General features: G+C 52.0%; 1 protein-coding gene across 10 annotated transcripts in view; it reads right to left on the bottom strand.

The window, feature by feature from the left end:
• The window catches only part of Kdm4b (lysine demethylase 4B), a 78,500-nt gene that overhangs the window by 36,362 nt on the left and 16,572 nt on the right, over positions 1-25,566 (bottom strand). For 8 of the 10 annotated variants that reach the window (XM_063266828.1, XM_063266829.1, XM_039083143.2 and 5 more), the window contains 4 exons: positions 18,778-18,942; positions 15,800-15,975; positions 15,308-15,422; positions 12,899-13,092 (listed from right to left, as the gene is read on the bottom strand). In XM_063266828.1, the coding sequence (XP_063122898.1) occupies positions 12,899-13,092; positions 15,308-15,422; positions 15,800-15,975; positions 18,778-18,918 (626 nt within the window). In that variant the 5' untranslated portion in view covers positions 18,919-18,942. Of the gene's footprint in view, positions 1-676; positions 2,344-3,109; positions 3,223-12,898; positions 13,093-15,307; positions 15,423-15,799; positions 15,976-18,777; positions 18,943-25,566 lie in introns of those variants that run through there. The other 2 variants (XR_010054572.1, XM_039083144.2) reach the window with 2 other exon arrangements.

Below are 25,566 nucleotides of genomic sequence, written 5' to 3'. Positions count from 1 at the left end.
CAACCTCCCATGCCCAGCAGCTGTGCCCAAGCAGCACCCACACTGGTCCTAGGGATGCTCAAGGCTCTCTTGTGCCAGCTCTGGTCACTGCTTTGCACATATCCTCCTTCCCATCTATACCAATGTACACAAACACACATACACACATCTCCGTGTGCTCAGCAGGACCCATGTGCCTTGCCCTTGCTCCTCTGTGATTGTTCCGGATAATAGCTGAGAGGCCTATTCTGCCTAGACCAAGTCAATTCACCTGTCCCAAGCCATCCTGGGTGATTCAACATGGCAGAGACCCTTCCAGCAAGCCAGACTCTGTATGGACACTGGGCTGCCCTGGAAAGGCAGGAAGACCCTTTGGGTGCTATGGGAAGCCTTTGACATGGTCACCAAGCAAGCCACTAAATATCCCAGGGTTCTGAGGGCTAGCCCGCTCCTCCTAGATGAGATGCATAGCCCAGAGATCACCTGTCAGACAGGATGCATCCTTCTGAACAATCCCCATAACCCCCTGGCATCTGACTCCATATTCTAAATCATCTGCTATCCACAAAGTATTTCCAGGAGATGTAGAGAAGAGGCAGTCCTGTCCTCTGTCTCCAGCACGCTCCATGGATTTGGTCTCCCTAACAATCCTAGGGGTGACTCTGCATTGGCTGGTGGTGAGACAGCAGCTCTGTACCTGTATGAGAGGTGTGGTGCTGAGGGACCAGGTGAACTACTGCAGATATGGCGCTGAGAGAGGTGTGCTGGCCGTGGCCACTCTCCCACATGTTAACAGTTCATGAAGCCATGTAAAACAAGCACAAGTAAGGGCAAGGGTGAGTTTGGATAAAAGGTTCTAGAAGGAAGTAATAGCTGGGGTCTCCAGAAAGAATAGGATAGCTGGTCTGGCTCCTGCCTCCCCCAAACCCAAAGGTAAAGCCACAAACTTGTGCCAGGGACAGAAGCTGTGACTCATCCCTGTCTGTAGCCACCATAGCCAAGACCCTAATGGCTCACATCATCAAGTCCAGGCCACTCAGCTGACCCTAGGGAGTGACCAAGCCATGTGGGGAAGTTGGTCTGGAGCAAACTAGAGACACAGGAACCCCAGGTGCTTCAACATGAGGTTAGGAGGTATCAACTCTGTGCCAGGCTCCCAGTGTTGAGCAGATCATCTGAGGGACATGGGGCACATAGCCATGATGGTACAGTGTAGGTTCCTAGTAAGGAATCTCAAGACCTCAGAGTGACATGGGCCCATCGCTGTGGGTAGACAGCTAGCTGAGCCCTGGTGCAATGGGATGAGCAGGGTTCTGCGGACACACCAGTCTCTTCCTGCCCTCCTGCCTGTCTCCCACCCACAGAGAAGGCCGCTATTAATAGTGCAATTTCCGCAGTGTTCTGTTTATCCCCCGGAAGGGCTGATGGATGTGAATAATTACCAGACTATAAAAGCTACGGTATGGGCTGCTCTCTATCGCTCTAAATCATCAAACAAATAAAGCAAGAAACAGCGTTTCTGAATATAATTTTCCCCTCTAATGGCTCAGAATTATTATCAAGAACAATGAAAATAAATAAGCAAAGCCTTTGTCAGTTAAAAACAAAACAACTATGTCAGGAAGGGGCCCATGGACTGGGGGAACAGGCTCACATAGGACCGTGTCAGGAAGGGGCACATGGCACAGAAACCTGACAGGTGGTGACAGTGAGCCATGCCATGAACCCAACTGCCCTCATGTGCCCAAAGCCTTGGGCCTTGGTGGCCTCTGTCTGGCTCCCACAGGCGAAGTGCTTTGCCAGGCCTTTAGCCCCATCTGTGCCCCAAGCTCTTAAGGACCTACTGGGGACCATCGTGTTCAGTTCCCAATGAAGAAACCATCCTCTCACTGAGCTCAAGTCAATGACAACATTGAGGCCAGGCCCCAAGCAACTGGCAATGCAGGAGCCTTGTATAACGCCCACTATTAAGGATGAGGGAGGTGACTCCACAGTGCCTATACAGTGCCAGGCAGGAAACAACTCATACAGACACAGGAAGAGAGGGCAGGGCACTCTTACCTTGCTACAGAGGACACAAGTGCCATGTGAAGGCCCCTGGTATGGACATGCATGCACTTGCCCTCTCCCACACACACATGCACCATAGCCTAGGACGTCGCTGTAGATCCAACTGCAGTGGCTACCCTCAGACAAGGCCTCTGAGCTAAGAACAAAGCAGCTCCCTGTGCTGGGGTCCACGCAGTCCTATAGGATGTCCGCTGTTCCCCATGAGCCAGCAGCTTCCCAGGCTCTTCTGGGAGTAGTCCAGAGCAGCCCTCTGCTTGAACCACGAGGTGGCAAAGGCTGACAGTGGAGATGTATCTGATGGTCACAAAAGGACACATCAAGTCCTCACATGGTTCCTGCGCACAGTACCTTAAGTATGATGGCACCCCTCAAGAGAGCTGTTTAAACATCTTGGCTCTAAGGATGAGGTCAGTGCATTGGCAGCTGCAGACACTACCTCAAATAGTGACAGGCCTCCCTCTGGAAAAGGCCATGAACCCTGGGTATTTTCCTGGGAGTCCTCCATGCCCTTCCCACTAAAGACACAGTGCCACGTGCCCATAGGCCATGGCTCAGGGGAGAAGTTCAGGCTGGCAAAGATTTCTTAGTGGAAGAAAAAGGAAGGACAAGCAGAAAACCATGTCACCAGCAGAGGCATATCAAGTAACAGGTCAGCCTCCCACAGTGAGAAATCAGAGCAGGGACCTGACCCCCCAGGGCTGCCTAGAAATATGCTACAGACAAAAATCTATACAAAACACCTAGCCAACCAGGTACGGTGGACACACCTATAACCCCAGCATTCAGGGGGCAGGTAGATCTCTGAGTTCATGGCCAGCCTTGTTTACAGAATGAGTTCTGAGCTAGCCAGGGCTACACAGGGAGACCTTATGTCAAAAGAAAAAAAGAAAACCAGATAGCACGTGTGTCCCTACAGTAGTAAAGAGAGCTAGCTTGCCAGCACCCTGCAAAGCTGAGCCAAGTCCCAGCACATGGAGACTCCCAACAGCAGGAGGGACTCAGAGCACAGGGCTGGTAGAGAACCCCGGATCAGCAGGCATGAGCTCAGAAGGAAACCTACATTTTGCGGGATCCTGTGTCCCCAGCAACAGGAATGCAGACAAGAGTAGTTTACTCTCTCTCCCCCAAGGTCCCTGAGGCAAAAGGTCATACCACCAGCAAAAGCAGGAGGCCCTGGAAAGAAAGCACACAGGACTGCAGGTGGTTTCCTGGTGTGACCAAACAGGAGGTCCCTGCAGCTGAGACACAAAAGGAGGGATTCCACAGGTCAGAGAAAACCTGAACTGACAGGTGTTGAATGAAGGTGCCCTTGAACTCAGGCATCAGGGGCACACTGGCAAATGAACTGTCAAAACCCACTGCCCACCCAATGAAGAGGAGGCCACAGAGGATGTAACACACATGGGAAAGACACATGGGAATGGCAAGCCGCTACATGTAAGGGACCAGGCTCCTGTGTTCCCCACTTTGATAACTTCTGCAAAAAGAGGTTCAATTTGCCTGACCTAAAAGGGGCTTCCAGTGAGGAACCACCAGGCCTGGCTGGCACCGAGTGAGGCCTGCCCATTTCCAGCAGGGAATCCCCGTCTCTTATCGCATGTGCAGGTGGAACAGACAATACAAGCTGTAGCAAAGATAGCAACAGCCAGAATGCGGGAGGTGCTCCCAGGACAGAGACTACTAAATCACTAGCTTTATCGTTAATGGATCGTTTTCTGGGACAATAGGCAGTAGAATTTGGTGTCACACACCAGCAGTGTCAATGGTTTCTAGTAATGACATTTTTATTGAAACACACAGGGAATCAAGAGAGCTAGCTTGAAGAACACAGAGACTTGGAGATAGAGGAGGAACAACCACCCACAGGGAAGCTGGTGCTATGGGAGACAGCAGTGTCTGGGTGGCCAGGGAGGGGTGGATAGATATGTGTGACTGTCATGTCTCCCTTAGGACCCAGAGAGGAGGTTGGACACTGGCACATTTGTGTCCAACAATCTCAGATAAGGCAGAGAGAGTCTGCATGCTCAGCTGAGGTGGAGGCCCCAACCCACCCCAACTCCACCCCTGTGGATTTTTAGTGAAGGACAAACACCAAAACCTATACAGTGACCTGTGGGCCTGGGTTGAATGACACCTACCCTGAACTGCCCAAAGCCTGGGAAATGTTCCCAGGAGACAGTCTGAGAGGCAGGTCCTGGTGACAGTGCAGAGCTAATAAGGGCCTAGTGGTGTCTGCATGGTCAAGGTACAGAAAAGGCACCATTTTGGATTTGGACTATGGACATGCTGAGGCTTCCAGGACCCTGGACCATGTCTCAGATAACCAGGAGCCCTGTACACAGCCATCAGCCCAGACTCAGTCTGATGCAATAACCCTATCCCAGCAGTCTCCTAAGCCAGGGTCAGGACTCAGCCCAATCACTGTGTTCAAATATTGAAAACAAAAGATTAAGGACAGATCCTCTGGGAACAAGGAGGGGGGCTGCTAAGGATGAAGAGGGTGTGGGTGGAGACAGCAGACACTCCTAGGACCTGTGTGCTATACAGTGTAGCCTGCATGATAGGCAGCATGGACAGCAGGCCTGTAGTCATCCAGGTCTCTCTGGGGTGAATCCAGTGCAGACCCAAACTGGCCTGGGCACACTGTTGACACCACAAATGGGCCTGGTGCCCTGCTTTCTTTACAGCCACAGGACCAGCTTTGTAGATGCATAGCCCCACTGAAGCCCCACTTAACACCCAGCCATGAAGCCTCTGGAGGGGCTGATCCACACACCTAACCTGCTCCAGCTAGACTAGGGTCATTCCTAGCATAAAGACCCTACAGTCTCCTGCACCTGAGCTGTGTGGAATGTCATAGTACCAACCCTAAAGATGCTGAAATAGTACAGGGCCATTTGTTGCTGCTTGTCCTAGTCAGAGAGATTGAGGACAACCTAGTAGTACCACAGCCACTGATGTAAACAGTATGTAATAACACTGTGAACATCTGTGGGTTCCAGAGCCTCCCCACACACTGAGAAGCCTTCCTGTGTGCCTACTGTGGGGGCTCCTCAATTCCTGACCCAATCTCATCTTTCAGCAGAGCCCCAGTTTCCACTGTACCTTAGGGCATCCAAGGTCTAGAGTTTATACTCTGAGCGGTTTCAGGAGTAAAACCCCCAGTATTTATAGGTGCTGGCAGATAGAGAGTGGCCTGACTACCTCAAGCCAGGGTCAAACCTCATGCCCACAGGCAAGTGAGTTAGCTGACATTCGCCCCTGACAACTCTGCAGGGACACATGTGGAGAGCAGGCTGTAGCAGCATTAGAGTTGTGGGCCGGCCTGATGGCCAGTGTTGGCCACCCATCCCCCATTACCAGCCTGGAGCTAACGCTGGATCAATGGTGCTGACCCACACTTGGGAAACAGGAGCTGGCAGGAACAAAAGCCCTTCCAAGCTCTCTTAGAAGCAAGTTTTCTGAAAGGCTCACAGCCACCAGAAGGAGGTGTGATGGGGGCAGGTCCTACATAATGGCCTCTGCATGGACATCCCAATGATCACCCTGATATAGCCCTGCAAAGGTGAATTCCCAGCAGGAAGTATGCCAATTTCACTTCCCGACAGAGCCAGTTCTTACACGTGGTTGGAAACAAGACAGAAAGGGCGCTTCCCAGGCTATGCTAGTTTAAGGACTATAGGGGCAGCGCAAGTCCTCAAAACCGGAGCAGAAGGGCTGCTGCAGAGCACTGCAGAACATAGCACACATGGAAAGTGCACGTGTGCACACAGCTAGGCCCCCAGACAATACATCCTTTGTCCCACAGGAAGAAATAGGGGGTTCCATGGCATATCTGAAGCCTGTAAAAAATTCAGTGGCTTGGGCTAGATAGATGGCCTAGTAGTTAAGAGCACTGGCTACTCTCCCAAAGTCCCTAGATTCAATTCTCAGCACCCATATGATAGCTCACTCTAGTTCCAGGGGATCAAACTGACATACATGCAGGCAAAACACCAATGCACATAAAACAAAAATAAGTAAGTTTATTATTAGAAGCTCACTGGGGTGAACCTGGCCTCACTTGGAGACGGCCTCTCCAAGGTCAGGGCTGCAGAGAGCAATGGTGTTCCCATGCAGCCTGAAGGCCCAAAGGGCTCACACACTCCACTTCTGAGCCACAGAGCCCAAGGCACACAGATACCACAGAGCCCACACTCCATCTGTGATTCCTCTCCAGGAAGAAGGAAAGAAACCGGGTGCCCTGACAAAGAGACAGTGTTGGGTCCAGCTGCCAGCCTAGCACAGGGTCACCCTGCTCCTTCCTCTCTTCACTTTTCTGATAATTAAAACATTTCATTTTAGAGTTCATTTCACCTCAGAGTGCAGTGGGGGCCGGGGAGGGGGGAGCAGTAAAGAATGCCCTGTGGGGAAAGGACACCCAGCAGATGACCTGAGCCACACAATCAAGGTCAACATCAACAGGGTCAGTCTGTGATGGAGTGACCACAAGACACCATACTCCACACTGGACAGCAGGCTGCCCAGAGAAGCTGGGAGGACTGTGTAGGACACTGAAGATTCTGCATAGGGAATGGTCCACTCGTGGAAAAGCTGCAGTACAGGCTCACCACAGACAGATCTACCTGCACTATCAGGCCAAAGAGGCAGGAACAGAAAGAGGGAGGAAGAGGACGGGGCAGGTAGGAGGGAGACAGAAAGAGGGAGGGAGAGGACAGAGAAAGAAGGGGACAGAGAGAGGGAGGAAAAGGGTGGAAGGGAGAGGAATTTCCAACTAAAAAGTAGGCCATATAAAAGCCCACAGCTCACCAGTTTGCTCAAGAGCCCAGCTCAGTTCTAATTCCCCATATCTGTGGGAGATGGAGAGGAGCCTCTCATAACCTGCTGCAGGTTAACAGTCCTGTTCTAGGCAAAGAATATAGACAGCTTCCTGCTCACCACTGCTTACAGAGCTCTGCAGCCTAGAAGCAAACTCTAAGACAGAAAGGCAGGGGACAGAGTCAGTTGGGACCCTGAATGAGCCCCAACATACATACACATGGTGTCCTGGCTGCTCTGACCCTCGGATCCTGGGGACACAGCCGCGAGCGAGGCAAGGCTCGCCACAGCTGCATCTTTGGCAGGCCCGGCTGTGGAAAGGATGGAGCAGGATGGCTCATCGAGCTAATGGGCACAGGCGGTGACTCAGAGCTACACCCTGCCGTGTGCACCAGATTCCCTAAAATTGCCTGTCATCATCAGAGTATCACAGTGGCTAATGCACAGGGGCTCATCTTGCTGTGCCAGGGGCCCAATGTCCCAGTTCAAGTTGAGGCATGTCACAAGCCTCAGTTAATTATCTGACTCCAGAGGTGCCTGAGATGCTGAGATGTACAGCATAATCTCAACAAGCAGAAGCCAAAGCCATGGCATTGGGGGAACAGAGCAGCTGGGGTAAGAGTGAGGCCAAGGTCCAAAAAGAAGGGAGCAAAGGGCACTGGGCCAGGGATAACACAATTGTCCCTTGCTAGCTTCTGTGTGTCTGGATCACATGGTTGCACTGGCTGGGGTGCCAAGCCCCACAGGGTAGAACTTTATTCCAGCTGGAGGGGTCTCAATCACCTTTCCTAGCAGTCATGAGGGAGGGACACTCAGCAGCCTGTGGACTGATGTTTTACTTCACAGCTTGCAGCATCAGAGACAACACAGGTCAGGGAACATGGAGTGTGTTGCGTCTTTGGGACAGAGAGGCCAAGGACACCATCGAGATGTAGACTGAGTAGAAAAAGATCCCTTCCTACCACAGTCACACTTGGTACACTAACAACACAGCCACAGAACCTGCTGTTAGGCTCTACCAAGCACAGGCAGTTACCTGGGACAAAATGTCATCCATAGAAGAGGTTCCTTCTGCAGAGAGCTCTGCCCCCTCATAAAACTCCTAGGACAGCTGAGGACAAGCACCATGGTCAGGTGCTCTAGAGAGGGCAGAGCAGGCAGAGTAGGGACCAGGAAGGAGCCCCCCACCCTTCATAGTAACTGGTTTCAGGTCAAAGCTGGGACAGCAGCAGCTCACAGACTTCCATGAGTCTGTGCAACTCAGACATGGTGGGGCACCTGCTCCTCTAAATACTGCTGTGCATACCTGGCAAGTGGAAAGCATCTACCTCCCAAGTGTCTGTCACACAATGGCGACTGGACAAGGGAGGGAGGGGCTTGGCAATGTGAATAGGAGACAATCACAATCAGAATAGGAGACAATCATTACAAACTGCGCTGCCTCCTGCTGGCTTCATCATCAGGGGATCTGGTGGCCCAGCTGACAGCTGGAAGGAGCCACCCTCACAGGTGCAGAGTTAGGGTAGGGCACAGGGACCATCTTTGCTCCCTCAGTATGGGGGCTGTGAGGCACTCAGGAGCCAGTATCACACCAGCAGACAGAGATCCAAGTCAGGGCAGTAATCTAGCAGATCCAGCTGTCCTTTAGGGCCTTAGAGGGCAACTGATGTGGGCTACCTTCCCCAGGCTAGGCTAAAGTGTCGCCACAGGAGATTACACAGGGAGGAGGGGGAGGCGCTACTAAGAGACTTGCAAGTACTGGTCTCCTCCTCCTTTCCCATACAAGGCACTGTCCTTGGAGGCATCACAACACCTGCACAGTGTGCTCACTCCTCCAGAGACCCCAGTGCAAGAACAGCTTTCTATACAGAACATGAGAGCCCACCTCTCCTTCAAGTGCCACCTGCCAGGGCAGCTCCTAAAGGACTTGGCAGAGCCTGCCCAGGGCAGCACACACCCCCATCTTCAAAGTCCTTGACTCCCAAATCACACCAGCCAAAGCAGTAACAGATGCAGAGACCCTTCAGAAAATGCTGGAACCTGCAGATATCCTTATAAACCTAAAACCCAGAATGGTGTTGAACTAAAACACAAAACAGACTGCACTAGAGGAACTGATGGAAGAGGGGTTGCAACTGTTTCCTCTGAGCGTGAAGCATTCCATTTTACAGGGATGCTCTTTAAATAAGGTAAGCAACTCAAAACAGCTTCTGAAAGTCCCTGAAACCAACCCTGCCAGAGTGAGCAATAAAACCTGAGCTCAGGAAGCCAATCTGCCTAGAAAATGCTCAGACCACCTGAGGCACTGCAAAGGAGGGCTGCATCCTGACACCCTGCCTACAGGCTGTGCGGTGAGCATCAGGTTCCCAGCTTTCTGAGCAGTCACTCATGCCTTGGTGATGCAGCTGTCTCTGAGTCATTTCTGCTCCTGTATGTGACCCCTCACCCATATGCCTGTCAGTGACCCCAATAAAACTCATGGCACCAGGCTGGACTTTGGTGGTGTCCATACTAGGAACTGTCTGTGATAGGCTCTGTTAGCATTCTTTCTAGGATCTGCCCAACAGTTAACCTGGCAACAGTCAAATAGGCCTGGCTTTATATAAAAGGGGCTGTTTAGCCCCTTCTTGCTCTCTCTGTCCCTTCTCTCTCTAACTATCTTCTCTCCCTGACCCCTTTCTTTCTCGCTCCCTGTGTTCCTGGCTAGCCTCTTCTTCTTCTCCTTTTCCTTCTCCTCCTTCTCCTCCTCCTCCTTCCTTCCCCCTCCCTCCCCCCCTGCCTTTCTCAGTCTCTACTCCCTTCTCAACCCCCCTTCCCACATCCTAAATAAACTCTGTTCTACACTATACCTATATGGTACCTCAGGGGTAGGAGATGTCTCAGTATGGGTCCACAAGAGGCAACCCCTCCCACCTCACCATACTATGCTCTACCAAACATATCTTAGCCCTCCCTTTTTTATAAAACACAACAGGCTCCCTACCTAGGGATGAGGGATGGGGGGCGGGGGGGCAGACAGACAGACAGAGACAGAGATAGTTGTATCTCTCCAGGAATGTTCTCCACACAACAGAAATACTCAGCTTAAAACTCCCCAGGTTTAAGCACATCCAGGGAGCAGCACCCACATATCCAAAAGCAAGAATGTGGCATTGACTCCTTTCAGGTCCCTGGTAAAGCTGGGGACACAAGCATAAATGAACCCAAAGCCTAGCCAGAAGAACCCAGGTCAAGCACACACCTGATTAGTGTGTCCCCAAGGATATACAGGCCCTTTCCTGTCACAGCTTCAGCTGTCAATGTGACACAAGCCTGGTGCCACTGGAAAGAGCCATCCTCAAGTAAGGAAATGTTTTTGTCAGACTGGCCTGTAGGGCAGTGCTTTATGATTGACATGGGAGTGCCCAGCTCTGGGGCGGGGGGGGGGGGGGGGAGTGAGGTAACATTGTGGTGGAGCTGAACAGGTGGTCCTGGGTTCTTTAAAAAAGCAGGCTGGGCAGGCTGTGGGACGCAGCCAGGAAGCAGCACCCTGCTTCAGCGCCTACCCACAGGAATGCATAAGCCAAGCCTTCTCCAAGTTGCTTTGGGTCATGGTGCTTACTACAGCAACAGAAAGCACAACAAGACCCTCCTAATGTGGAGAGCCAGAAAGAGCTGATGCTCACAGTGGAAAGCCCTGTTTATGAGACAACAGGTCTCCCTCACCAAGGCCGGCTGGCTCTGCCGAGGCTTGATGGAGCTTTCTCTCTCTAAACAAGAGACCATGATGATCCCACAGGCAGGATACAGGGAGCAGGGATGCCTGAACCTACATCCAGGTGGGAAAAGGGAAGGAGGTGACAAAGGAGGGCAAGCCAAGCAACCGGTGGCACACTGTGTGGGTCTGTGAGTGGTGGCACACTGTGGGTCTTTCTTTCTGTTTAACAGAGTTGTAGTCTCACCATGTGGCCCTGGCTGGCCTGGGGCTCTTTCCTATTCTTTACTAGCGTTTTCTGAGGAAGAAAGTAGAGCTATATCCCCCTCCTGAACACAAGAAAAGGTGTAGCCAAGGAACCTGTGGCCTGCAGTCAGGAAGCCAGGAGTAGTTGGAGGTTGGAGGTGGGATGGGAACAGCTGCCTCATTCAGAAAGGTGGGAGTGCCATCTAGTGGTCATCTGGAGTGGGACATCCTGCTTATATTCTCACACATAAATACGCTCACCTACCCCTGCTCAGGCCCCTGCTGTGCACATATAGTATAGTAACTTGCAGCAGGAGTGGCCATGGATTGGTTTAGACCTGTGGGTGTCACTAGCCCTGCAAAACAATGAAACCACAAGGGGCATGTCCTTGCCACTGCCACATCGCTTTGCAGGGGATCCCTGGGCCCCAAGTGACAGCTGCCATGGCTGCCCTCCACAGAGATAGCAGCAGAGCACCATGGGAGGAGTCCCATGGCTGGACACAGAGGCTGGTGGCCACACTGGAGGTTGAGAACACAGACTCAGCTGCTTGTGAGGAGCAGTCACCAGCCTGTTGCTGTCAAACATGCTTCCACAGACAGGGCCCTTGTGAGTTGAACTTATAGGATGGGGTGCAAGTGTGCAGCTCAAACACTCCAGAGGAGCCCACAGTGAGCATGGTAGCAAGCAGAGTTAACTGTTGCATAGAAAGCATAGAGAAGCGCAGGAGACAGGCCTCCAGGATCACCTGTGGGGCTATCTTGACTGCTAGCTGAGGACAGAAGACCTACCCCTCCCTTGGGTTGGGATCCTGAACCACCAATGAGGAGAGGAAGCTGCACCAGCATCCGCCTAGTCCCCTTCCTGTCATGTGACTGACTCAGCATCTCCCTTTCATGACAGTAGAGTCAGGCAAACCTTTTCTCCTCTGTTGCTTTTGTCAGGATTTTGTTACAACAGGAAAAGCAGCAAAGAGCCTGAGCTGACCAAGTGCTGCCCTGCATCCCTGACCTTCTCCAGGGACTGTCAGAGGTCACCTCCCCATTTACAGGGGACTGAGCATATGGGGGTTGTCCAAGATGACCAGCATCACCACAGAACCCTCAGACAGAGGCAGACCAGTCAGAGGCAGAGACTGAGATGTCTCATGGGCAGGTCTGGAGGAGGAGAAAGGATGCCCAGGGCCAAGGAATGCAGAGCCTCTGCTGCTGAGACAGTGCAGTGCATAGATAGATTCCTACAGCTCTGGGAAACCAGGAAGCAGCAAACACAAAACTAATGGGATTTCTCACCTCTGTAACTGCAAGGGAAACAGTGCTGGGACCCACAAGGCATGGGGATGTCAGAAAGGGAAACAGTTTTGGGGGCACACTTCCCCACCCAGCCCAAGTTCAGCCCAGCTAGGCCATTGGCTGGCTGCAGAACCGTGCAGGGTTCCCATTAAAGGCAATCCTATTAACAGAGCTGTGTCTTCCAGGGAAGGAGAGCTGCCCAGGGCTGAGCATGGACTCCACTGAACAGGAGAGGCTGTGTGGGCCTGGAATTTGAGTGCAGAGACACCAGAAAAAGGGTATGGCCCTGCACAGACTCAGCAGGTAGCCCTGTCCAGAGCTGAGCAACACACAGGTGGCCTGGTGATGGCAAGGTGCTCCTGTCACACCTGGAGTCTCAGAGAGGTATTGGACAATGGAGGACAGAAGGACCACACTGTGTGGTTACAGGGTGTAACAAAAGGGCACCAGACCCCCAGTTTTCAGTATTCCAGGGAGACCACAAGAGCACACAAAGGCCCCAGAACAGAGCACTTTAAAGGGAACAATTCACTCATTCAGCTTCCAGGAACCACAGGAACCAGTCCCTATAACGTGGCTGGCAGGTGACACACCCATAGGCCTGGCAGATGCGCAAGAAAGACCACAGCCCCCATTCACTACACGGGATGACAGGAGTATGTATGGGTGCCTGCTATCGCTAATGTCAGAGTCCTGGGTCAGTGTACCTCCCCCAAGCCAAAGAGTGACCTGAAGGCTCCCCACAGTAGCCCCTCAGCAACCATCAGATCTCCCCATGGCTCACAGCCCAGTACTCACCAGGACTTGGGCTCGCCAAAGTGCAGGTAGTTGATGCTGTAGAGGTCCATGTCCTCTGTGTGCCAGGCAAACGTGGTTTTCCACATGCCAAAGTACAAGTAGGGTGTGTTCACACCCTCAATGATGGTCCCGCATTCGCGCTCCACCATGTCTAGGATGGACCTCAGATTGCCGATGTTCCACTGGGCCACGTCCTGTAGATGATGAGAGTGCAGTGAACAAAGTCCTACCTATACTCTGGCTGCACAGTGCCCTGACCAGTCACCCTGAGGTGACCAAGATGACTGAGGTATATATGTCAGCATCATGCCCGCAGGCTCTATGGTCCTTCAGACAGGTCAAGGGGCCTAGAGTCATGGCACATTACGGCTGCTTGGGCCCCGCACTCTCGCCCGCCACCCCACCCTTTCTGGAACAGCAGGTTATATGTAACTGTCTACAAGCCAGCACATATCAAGGGACAACTACAACTTGGTAGTGACCTCCATACCTCTAAGTAACACTGAAGGACAGTCTCCATGTGGAGTAATCCCTTCACAAGCATGTGAACCCATGCCCAAATGAGAGCCCTTCCAGAACCTTGCATCAGACAAGGCCAGACAGCTTCAGATGGACAATGCAGGCAAATATGGATGGAGCCCCCATTACCCAAGCTCTTGTCAAACACTGCAAGCCAGAGCTAAGACACACTGGGAGCCTCAGGTGTCTACACCCAAGACTGCCCCTCTAAGAGAGCCACCAGGGTCTATGCTGGGATCTCAGCAGGCGAGGACAGAGGCTACTGAGGTCACAACAGTGTAACAGCAACAGGTCGTTATGCACAGATGACAGTCTTGCTGCTGGCCCAGGTCATCCTGCACAGACAGACAGACAGCCTTGCTGCTGGCCAGCCACCTGGAAGCTGGAAAGCAGACCAGACCAGACCAGCAGATCCAGCTTCGATGTAGACCTCAGAGAAACACAGCTCTCACATGGACTTAAGACAGGACCCGCAGGAGCCTGGTCTCCTGGAGCCCGCAGGCCTCAGTCCACATGTCTATTGCCTGATAGACTGATGGGGCCATGCTGTGTGATGCCTCCACTGTGACTGTTTACAGGGCTGGGTCTGTTTTCTGAGGTGATAGGCATGGCTGTACAGCTCTGAGAGTACACTAGAGTCCACTGAACCCTGTGTTTCTAACTGCTGTGCCACGTGGCTTATCAGCTGTACATGGCCAGGCTGCTCTTAGAAACAATCACAGCTACTGAGAGGACTCACCATGAAGGTCCCTGATACCAAGCCTGGTGACCCCAGTTCAGAAACAAAGAGAGGTCAGACACATTCACATACCTACACATACACACAAAGAAGAGACATACACCACACACAACCTATAAAAACGCAAAAACCACCAGGGAGAGAGCTCAGTGGGAGGCCCTGAACCCAGCCCCAGTACCCATACAGAAAACTGGCTGAGACACTATACACCCATAATCCCAGCCCTGGACAAACACAGGGCTTGCTGGCCTAATGAGTAATCTCCAGGTTTAGTGAGACACTCCCAGCAAATAAGGTAGGTCAAATGACTGGGGAGACAGCTCAGCACTTAAGAGACTTAAGAGCCTGACTGCTCTTCCAGAGGTTTAGTTCCTAGAACCCACTTGGAGGCTCATACCACAAGTATTCCAGCTCCAGGGGATTCAACATACATATAGGCAAAACACTCATACACACAGAGTAAAGAAGTAAATTAGTACATTTTTAAGACCCAACAATAAAAAACACAGTAGGCCAAGTAACCCCAAGCACTCAGGGTAGAGTTTAAAGGTAGGTATACCTTCTTGAGGTTGAGGCAAGCTGGTCTACACAGTGAGACCCTGCCCCCTCCAAAAAATAAAAATAGAACCAAAGTAGCCAGGGCCTGGATCTGAGAAACACAGTTGAGAGTAGTCGCTGGCCTCCTGTGCACACATGTGCGCACGCGCGCGCGCGCGCGCGCGCGCGCACACACACACACAGACACAGACACACACACACACACACACACACACACACACAAACTGTCCACCAGCATACAGTGAGGCGCCAGAGCACATTCAGCTCTGCCCTGGGCAGTGCGGCTGTAGCTGAGTACTGGCCAGGTTAAGGTGGCAGGTGCCAGCACAGGCTGGGATCCTGTCACAGACCCCAGTCATGAGCTCCCAGCTCCATACCTCAGCAGCCTCACCACCACAGAGACAGTTCAGGCTGTGGCCTCCTATCCAGCATGCCACCCTGGGCCAGAAGCCAGCACAGCCCTGCCAAGTAGTGTCTAGGAACAGAGAGCTACTGGAGTTGAGATGGTCCTGAGAAGAATGGTACAGCCACTTTCCTCCCATGCCCAGAGCTCACATGGTGGCCAGGCATGGCAGGCACTTCTGGGCACTTACATCATCATACAGGGAGCCACTGATGTCAGCCCCATAGATGGGTGAGACAAAGGTCAGGTTCTTCCAGTACTTGCGTTCCAGGTCATCGAAGTCCTGATGGCGTGGGGTACAGTACCTGGGGACAGTGCAGTGGTTCAGGTTAAGTTCTGGGCAGTGTAATACCCTTTAGCCGCCTCAGAACCCAACTCCAGAACTAAGGCTGGATGTGCAAGGTGGGGAAATAGAACTTTGGGAACCAGGGGCAGCCAGCTAGAGCAGAGGGCACACAGACCATGTGTCGGTGCATGCTGCAACTGTAAGCCTCAAGATGCACAATAACAGGAAGAGGTTTCCAGGAAGCATGGGCGACTTACATTGAAGGGCTACACCTTCAGGCCACATACTGGGATGAGGGAAGCGCCCCAGGGACAGAGACAGGGACAGGGTAAGGGTCAAATTGGGCCTCCAGAAAGTGAGGAGTCTGAGCAGCAGAGACTGCTCTCACCCACATACTTCTCACTGTTGGCTAGGCGGCGGTACTCCCCCACAGTCATGGCCTTCTTCTGGATGTTGTACTGTGTGAAAAGCCCCGACTGGCCTGTCACCACCTGTTGGATAGGTGCTGGGATGACCACGTCATCAATGTCATCATATGTCTGCCGTGGCTTCCACTCCTTGGGTGGGATGATCTGTGGGGCCAAGAAGGGTATGGGTGATGTAGCTCCCAAGAGTAGGGGATTCGAGGTCCCAAATATTTAAGTGCCCCAGGCTAGTGCTGCTACACACAGGCATCACACAACCATGACAGCTGTGGCGAGCAAGGTAGCAGTTGGGCCCCACTGTAGCAGCAGCCATGGAGACAGACAGACAGGCAGACTGACACACACACACACACACACACACACACACACACACACACACACACACGCAGGACAACTGTGAACTAGGGCTGAGCTGGGCATGATGTGTGTAGCTCTAAACTGAGCCTACACATATGAAGGCTAGGTTGGCAGGACACCATTTGAGAACGCTTACATGTGAATCTGGTCAACACTGCCATAACAGGCTGCTCAGTATCTGGCTGAAAAAGAGAGCTCTGTACTAGCCCTGCCCCCAGCAGGCAGGGCTGCTCTGACAGGGAGCACACAGCAGCAGCAAGCTGCAAGGGAACACCTATAACCAGGTCAGAAGCAGTGTCTGGGAGCCCAAGAAGATGGGAGCAAAACCTGGGGAAGGGGAATTCCACACAGAACTAATGATGCCAGATGGGCAGGTGACTGCCCTGGGGAAACTGAGGCACAAGGGACCATCAACCCAGCCCAAGCACTGGGATGGGGGCCAGCACTTGATAGACAAGCTAGGGCAGAGGGAATACAGAGAACCCAGGTGAGAGCAGAAAGGTGGCACTTTCACCTCAGAGATGGGCAGAGCCAGAACTGTCCGCAGGCCTCGGAGGAAGGTGGAGGGCACAGGCCCATGGCTCCTCCCAAGCTTCCTGGGCCTCCTTCCCTCTCCACTCTTCCAAAAGATGAAGCAAATCTGACCCACAGGACGCGTGGCTCCCAGGTGAGAGTTCTGAAGGCCAGCATCCCTAGTTGTAACCACTAGAACAGGACTACTAGCCCCAAGCTTGCCAACAGCGTCACACAGCTTAAATGTCATCTGCTGTCCCCATGGACTCCACTATCACACAGACTGCAGCACACACTCCCACTGCTGCCCACAGGGAGGGAACTCTCAGCTGGGGCTTCTGGCACATGTCTAAGGACACCTGTGGCTGTCACAAACTGAGGACATCCTACTCTACAGTGGATGGAGACGCTGTTCCGCATCCTGTAGTGCCCGGAACATGCCCCAGTGAACCAGTCAGCCCCATGTCCACAGTATAAGGATGGCTTGAGACCACACTCAGCTAAAGCTGACTAAAGCAGGTGAGGTGGCCACAGAGCAGCAGCCATTCTGGTGAGCTGTTGAGCATCCTGTTGGCTCCCAGGGGAAGGACTCTGACCTCCAGGAGATCCTAAGCCAGTACCTCCATGACTTTCAAACCTAGTGCTTATCAAGCAGCCCTGCCCTGCATTCCCTATGCTCAGAACACTCCCCACCCTTGGGTGGGTCTGGCTCTCACCACATCAAGTACCCTCTCAGCTCCTGGGAAGGTAGATGATGACAGCTGTGCTGCCAGCAGAGCACCCAGCACAGACATATATACACACCCACACCCACACATTCACACACATATACATGCTCACATTCTTAGGTAGATACCCAAAAGACTCAGATTCTTACACTCACACACACATATGCACATTCACATTCTTACACACTCAGATTCTTACACTCATACACACATATATCCACTCATTCTTACACTCAGATTCTTACACTCACACACACATATGAACACTCACATTCTTACACACTCAGATTCTTACACTCACACACACATGTCCACTCATTCTTTTTTTTTTTTTTCTTTTTTTTCGGAGCTGGGGACTGAACCCAGGGCCTTGCGCTTGCTAGGCAAGTGCTCTACCACTGAGCCAAATCCCCAACCCCATGTCCACTCATTCTTACACTCAGATTCTTACACTCACACACACATATGTACACTCATTCTTACACACACTCAGATTCTTACACTCACACACATATGCACACTCAGATTCTTACACACTTAGATTCTTACACTCTCACACACATATGCACTCACATTCTTATGCAAATACACATCCAGACTCTTATATACACTTACACACAGATTCTTACACTCACACATATTCTTACACACATACCATACACACATATAGACATTTTTACACTGATACCTACCACACATTCACATTCTTATAGACATGCATGCATACACAGGCACAAATATACTACAGCACACAAAGACCCACACACACACATGTCCACACACACAACAGTCAAGGCTGATAAACCCTATCCCCTCAGCTCATCCATGGCCAGCAGAGCACAGGCCACAGATGCTTCTGGAGTCCATCTGCCCTCAGAAGGCAGGAAGAAGTATGTGTTCATGCTGTGCTGTACGTGTGTGCCCAGGGCTCAGTTGAAGTCAGCCTCCCCAGGATTCTCTCCCATGGGTTAACATAGGTCGACAAGGTTATAGGGAACCCGAACCACAACTTAGTAAGACAGCTCCATTCAGTCAGGCAAAACAGTGGAATGCAAAGTTTAGGCCGTCCCTCAGGGTCCCAAGAACAAAGAACTTAATCTCTGCCACTTACTCAGGAATTCAAGGTATCTCCTGGCACCACCACCCCTGAGTATCAGGTCCCCTTCCATCCCTAGCTCTCCAGTAGCTTTGTCCCTCATAGCAGCAGGCTCTGTGTCCCACTGAAGCTGAGGTGCTCCCTAGGGTCAGGGATACATGTCCCTGATTTGGTGCCAGTGCCTCCATGTTTAAGAAGGTTGGAGAGGCAGCACCATGATGTCTGGGCACAAAGCTTCTAAGTGGCATCACGCACCTTGGCCAGGCCGGCACGGTGGGCACCCTGCGACTCAATGTAGGCCACATATCTGTTGAAGTCCCTGAATTCATCCATGGTGGGGCGGAAGGTCATGATTTTGCAGCTGGGATTCTGGGCACTGTGGTCCTCAGACCCCATCGTTGCAGCAAAGTGGAGCTACACCTGTGAGAAGATAAGAGTAGTCAGCCCGCCCAGCCATCACAACTGCAATGCTTCCCCTCAGACGCAACAAAAACACCCACGGCTGTTGAGGGCAACAACAGGCAGCCACACAGTGCCAGCAAACCACAAAGTCCCATCACTCCCACTAGTCCAAGAACCAAGGTGACACCAGCTGAGTAAACACACAGGACCCCTCCTTCCAAAGCTGGTGGAGCCCCAGAAGCTGTGCATTTTCTTTTTTTTTCTTTTTTCTTTTTTTTTCGGAGCTGGGGACCGAACCCAGGGCCTTGCACTTGCTAGGCAAGCGCTCTACCACTGAGCTAAATCCCCAACTCCCAGCTGTGCATTTTCTAATCAGAGGCCCTGGAGCCCAGAACTGTTCTCAGCAGGAACCTTCCCATATGGACTTTATGGTCTTGTGTTACCACATCATCCAGGAGTCCTGTGCATATGTGTGGGCATACGGGGCTTGTTCAGAAGAGTCCCACTTGTGCACAGGAGCCAATTGTTTGAAGCCTGCGCTCCATCAAACTATTTTTGGAGCCCTGGACCAGGAGAGCAAACCCAATGCGTCTAAGCCAGCCCAAGTCACAGCCAACATCAACTTACCTGTGCTAGCCTCCTATTTGCCCCTTGTAAAGGGATCTTCTCAGCCAGGGGCCCTCTCCTCACTGGGAGACCATATGGCCTGCAGCCCAGGGTCCAGAAAGGGTTGTGGGGTGCCCTCCTCCTAGAGACCCCACCACACACACACACACACACACACACACACACACACACACACACACACACACACACAATGGCCCCAAACTGGGTGTAGAGAATAGCTCATATGCACTTCCCAGAGTATCCACCAGGTGACAGCACATATCCACCAGGAGTACAGGGCTTGATTACAGAAGTGAGCTAGGTCAGGGTTTGGTGGCTGGGCATCCAAAGGCCACAGCCCTGATGGGCTCTGGAGAGGAATAAGGCTTCATATAACACCTGGGTATCCTGGGGGGTCTACTAGACATAGCCCTCAGAGTCACAGTGCCATGTGATGGGAGGGACAACAGCCCATTGTTCTCCAGAACACAAGAGGAGGCCCTAACCATAAACTAGAAGCTATCCTGCTAGAGATATGACCCCACCGCCAGGTATCAGAGCTGCCACTGTTCCCTGCCAGCGGTCAAACAGGAAGCTCACTGGCTCCTCTTAGTGGCAATAGCTCCTTACTGCCCACAGGGAAAGTGTCTTGCCCTCCTCCTGCCTGTTAAAACAAAGACTGTATGTAGGCTGGGGTTGGGGATTTAGCTCAGTGGTAGAGCGCTTGCCTAGCAAGCACAAGGCCCTGGGTTTGGTCCCCAGCTCTGGGGGAAAACAAAAACAAAAACAAAGACTGCGGGAACATGTCCAATGAGCTCTCTCCAACTCTGCTCCTACTGTCCAGTGACACGTGTCAAGACCAAAGATTTCAAGTGAGGCTAAGAAGCTGCTAGTGGCTTGTCCCCAGAGTCTGCACACAGAGTGCCTCTGCAATGGCTGCTCCCTCAGTGGGACACTGTGTGAACAGGCTGTGTCATGTCATCTGTACCCACTGCCCACACACACCAGTCCCACCCCCATACAAACCGTGGGACAGAACCCCCAGGGGAAGACTAGAGGCATGTAGGCTGGGTTCCAAGGGCCCAAGAAGGCAGGGGTAGCTCTTGGGCCTTTGATGTGCAGCAGGATTAGGCCAGAACAGCACCGGCTCCACCCCCTAAGCATCCTCAGGAAACAGAACCAGAAGCCTGACAGGGTCCTCACTGGTGCCACTATAGGTGTCAAAGGTATCTTCCCAACTCCTCCTGCTCCTGAAGGTCCCTACCCTGGAGGTCTGATACCTCAAACTCCATGGTGACTCCCAGCTGACCATAGGCTTGGGCCACCATATTGAGAGGCCCCATAACTCAAGCTCAGTCCCCAGCAGGGAGGTGGCTACATCTCCCTGAGCCGGTTCCAGGGTATGGCTGGAATCATGTTGGGATTCCCTGACAGGTCCCACAGCACAATTTGCCTCTAGAACGCTGACTGTCCCACTCCTCTTAGAGTGTGAACCCTGAGCACAAGAAGCCAGCATTCTGTGACAGAGGCACCTTCCAGTCCTCCACATATGGCTTTCCCCAGCAGCCCTGCCCTCTCTTCCTTTATCTGGGTGAACAGCAGGGGTGGGATGGGAGCAAGAAGGCTGGCAGGGAGAATAAGCCCTGAGGGCCTTGCTTGGTCAGCTGAACTGCAGGAAGGTGGGCTGGACAACAGAGGGCACAGAGGCCAAGGCTGGCTGGGAGCCTAGGGCTGTGGCTGGTAAGTTTTGAACTTTGTTATTTAACTCCAGAGATGAGGAGGCTGGGCCACAAGGCCACGGGAGCAAGTGGGCAGTGGGCAGTGGGCTTGGCACAGCACCAGGAGTAGACAGGCCAGCCAGACCAAGCGCTCCCAGGAGCCAGCTGTCAGGGAACAGCATAGGCCTGCCATGCTTACAGAAGGGACACGGGACATCCGTCTGCTTTTCTGGCATGTTGTTGTTGTTGCTGTTTATTTATTTTATGTATATGAGCATGTTATCACTGAAACATGGTAGTGAGCCATCATGTGGTTGCTGGAAACTGAATTCACAACCTCTAGAAGAGCAGTCAGTGCTCTTAACCCCATCTCTCCAGCCCCTGTCCTATCTGATTAAGGGGGAACTAAAGGAGGTTGGGGATTTAGCTCAGTGGTAGAGCGCTTGCCTAGCAAGCGAAGGCCCTGGGTTCAGTCCCCAGCTCCGAAAAATAGAAAAGGGAAAAAAAAAGGGGGGGGGGGGACTAAAGGATACCATCCTAAGTCACACCAGCACAGGAACATGTGACATCACACAGGACCACTCCTCAGAGCTGGCTCAGCTGCACCCATCTTGTGCAGGCAGAGTGGGTGTCTGGGGAGACACTTGGGAGGCTGAGGTAGAAGGACTCAAGGCTGTGGAGAATGCAGGATGGATTAGTGTGGAAGTCTTACATGTTCTGACTAAGCTATGGCCCAGGGCAGGGCAGAGCTGCTACCAACTGTCACAGAACAGATCATAGCCCCTGAGACTTGGAGAAGCAACTCCCAGACACACTGCTCCAGGAATTTCTGAGTTCCAAAGGCCTATAACGGCCACACTTCTATTGCTGTAAGAACCTCATGACCACAGCAACTCTGATTTAAAAAAAGAAAAAGCATTCAATGGGGGCTGGTTACAGTTTCAGAGACTCGTGCTTTATCATCATGGCAGAGAGCAATGTGGCATGAAGGCAGACATGGTGTGGGGCGCAGCTGAGAGCTTTACCTCCTGATCCACAGACAGCAGCAGAGAGACTGAGATTGATGTGGACTTTAGAAACCCCCATGCCCACCCCAGTGACATACCTCCAGCAAGTCCTTATCTCCTAATCCCACCTGTGGAAATATATGAACCTATGGGGGCCATTCCTATTAAAACACCACAGCCTGAAGCCACTGCCACCACAAACCAGAGTCCAATGCAAATCCATGGTGTGATTTCACGTTGCACACAACAGCCAAATCAGAAACAAGGTAGATAACAGATAAGGTATGGCCCAACCACACACTGGATTACCAAGCAACCCTGAACAAGAGTGAGACTCAGTCACCCACAGTGTGGAGGGACCTGAAGATCAGCTTAAGCAAGAGACCCAGAAACAAAAGCCACTTGTACTAGCTAATTTAATGTCAACTTAACACAAACTAGAGTCATCTGAAAGGAAGCCTCAGTTAAGAAAATGTCTCTTGCTTGGTGGTTGGTGGCCCACATCATTAATCCCAGCACTTGGGAGACAGAGACAGACTTTCCTCCCCAAGTTGCTTTTGGTCAAGATGTCTCATCACAGCAATAGAAACCCTAATAAACACCACTCAGGGTGGGACTCCATAACAGGAAATGTCTAAAACAGGCCAGTCCACAAATGGGAAGTGGATTTGTGGGTGCTAGAGTGGGGAAAGAGGTAACTAACTACATGCAATGTTCTGGAACTAGGCAGTAGTGATGGTGACACTACTCTGTGAATATACTGCAAATCACTGAGCTGTCCACTCTTGGGGGTGGGCCAAATTGATGCTCCTGACAGAGGAGAAGCCTGCAGGACCTGCCAAGCCCTATGTGTCCAGAGAATCTCCCTGGGCAAGGCCTCAGTGTGAATTCCTCAGTTTCCTTCTGGGAGTTGGGGAGAAACCCAGGTTCAGCACACATTCTTCCACTCCCTTTGGGGTCATCCAGGTTCAGAGTACCTTATTTGAGGGCAAAGGCTACCTGGGACACAGCTAAGCTTGAAGGACAAAAGCAGTTGTTTTAGGAGGTTAAGACAGAATGACTTCCAAGCCAGATCCACTGGGCCATCGCTTCTCACCCACCAGTAATCCACACCACCTGCAGGGACGGTGGCTCTGGTAGTTTTGAACCCAACAGGCAGTAATCTCTGGTACAAGGCTCTATTGTGCCAGCTTTGAGTTAATAATAAAGCTCAAGCCACACAGGGATTCCAAGACCTGCAGACCCTCCCATCTAAGATGCTTAGCCAGGCCCTGCAGGTCAAGCCTTTTGAGTCATGGCTTCCCTGTCTACAACAAGCAGAAAGGGCTCCCCCCAGCTCCAATCTGCTGTGGCCTGGCCAGCTCAATGGCCTTGCAAAGTCACCTTTCTGGGAGTCATCTCTGAACCAGGTAGGTGGCAATGAACCAACTTGGCAATGGCATATGTCTCCGTGGCTCAGAGCCAACATGAAGCCCAGGAAACCCCAAATGTTTACCTACAACTTGACAGCCCCATCTGGGCCTTTCTCAGCCCTGCATCTTCCTAGGGAACCCCAAGCCACTGCAGATGCCCTGCTAAATTAGCCCTATCCAAGCTGCAGAGCAGTGTAGTAGTCATGCCCAAATTCACACATAGGGCCCAGGATTGTGTCTTCAACCCCAGACACCCACAAACCCACCTGGCTTCCTGAGGGCAGAGGGACCTGCTGTGTGAAAGGATAACTGCTTAGAGGTACCTCACTGCCTTTCTAGGGGAGCTAAGAAGCACATGGGTGGAAACAACATTCCACTGGGCACTGGGCAGGGACTCTGATGGCCACCACAGAACCAGACACATGAGCACAGGACAGTGCACTGAACATGATTCACACGTCACAGGGGGCCTGGGTGAGGCTTGGTGCTATGCACAGATCAGCATGCACAAGGCCCTGGGTTCACCCCTGGAAACACTACCCCACAAACAGGCTCTCTTTCTGTGGATCTACGCTTTTAAGGATTTTAAAGTTATATATGTGCTTGTGTGTGTACACGTGAGAAGCAGCGGTGACCTAAGAGGTGAAGATGAAAACTATGTGTGCATGTGAGTACAGGGGCCTGCAGATGCCAGAATTTTTTATCATTTGGAGTTAGAGCTACATAGTTGTGAGCCCCTGATATGGGTGCTGAGAATTAAACCCTGGTCCACTAGAAGAGTGCCACTGCTCTTAACCACCAAACCATCTCTCTAGCACCACGTCCACTAGGGTTATACTGTTGTGTTTTTTTTTTTTTTTTCCAAGACACACTACATCCTAGAACTCACTAAGTAGCCCAGTCTGGCCTCAAACTCAGAGAGATCTATCTGCCTCTGGGATTAAAGGAGTGCATCACCCCACATGGCTTATGTCCAGTGTTTATAAGGTGCTTCAAAAGTTACCATCGGGGCTGGAGAATGGCTCAGCAGTTAAGAGCACTGACTGCTCTTCCAGAGGTCCCGAGTACGAATCCCAGCAACCACATGGTGGCTCACAGCCATCTGTAATAGGATCTGATGCCCTCCTCTGGTGTGCCTAAAGATAGTGACAGTGTACTCACATACATAAATAAATAAAATCTTTTTTTTTTCTTTTTTTTTTTTTTTTCCGGAGCTGGGGACCGAACCCAGGGCCTTGCGCTTCCTAGGCAAGCGCTCTACCACTGAGCTAAATCCCCAACCCCAATAAAATCTTTAAAAAAAAAAAAGTTACTACCATTTCTGGAGACACCACCCCCAGTCCTGATTCCAACTTCTTGCTGGTGGTGGCTAAAGGAGACAGGTCCCACAGCCCACAGCCCACAGGTGTCCTGAGCTGCAGTCCACATCAGTATAACAGTCCCCAGTTACCAGTGCTGAGAGTGCCTCAGTCACCACTGATACACAGCATAGGAGCACAGACTCCACCCCACAACCCACCAGGCCTCACCAGACCCAACCTAGGCTCCGCACTCAGGCCAGCCAACCTGTTTCCCTGCGCCTGGCACTTACCTGGGGGTTCCATGAGATTCTAGGGGGCTGAGGTGGCCAGATGACCCAGGCTCAAGAAAGCAGGCAGGATGCTTCCTGTCAGGCACCTCCAGCAGCAGCAGTGTGCAGGGTGCAGATGAGAGCTTGTGCCTAGGCTGCATGGTTGCAGCCCCCTACCTGTCTAGTCCAGCACAGCCCTGTCCAGCACTGCCATTGCTCAACAACATGTAGGCTGTCCCTGACTCTCTGTTGCCCCACTGTGAATTAGCATAGTGAGAGCTGACAGCAGTCGAGTAACAACAGAGAAGCCTCAGATAGTTTCTGATTTC

Source organism: Rattus norvegicus, chromosome 9 (genome assembly GCF_036323735.1).
Source record: "Rattus norvegicus strain BN/NHsdMcwi chromosome 9, GRCr8, whole genome shotgun sequence".
NCBI classification, from domain to species: Eukaryota; Metazoa; Chordata; class Mammalia; order Rodentia; family Muridae; genus Rattus; species Rattus norvegicus.
This window is presented reverse-complemented; position numbering and strand designations above follow the sequence as displayed.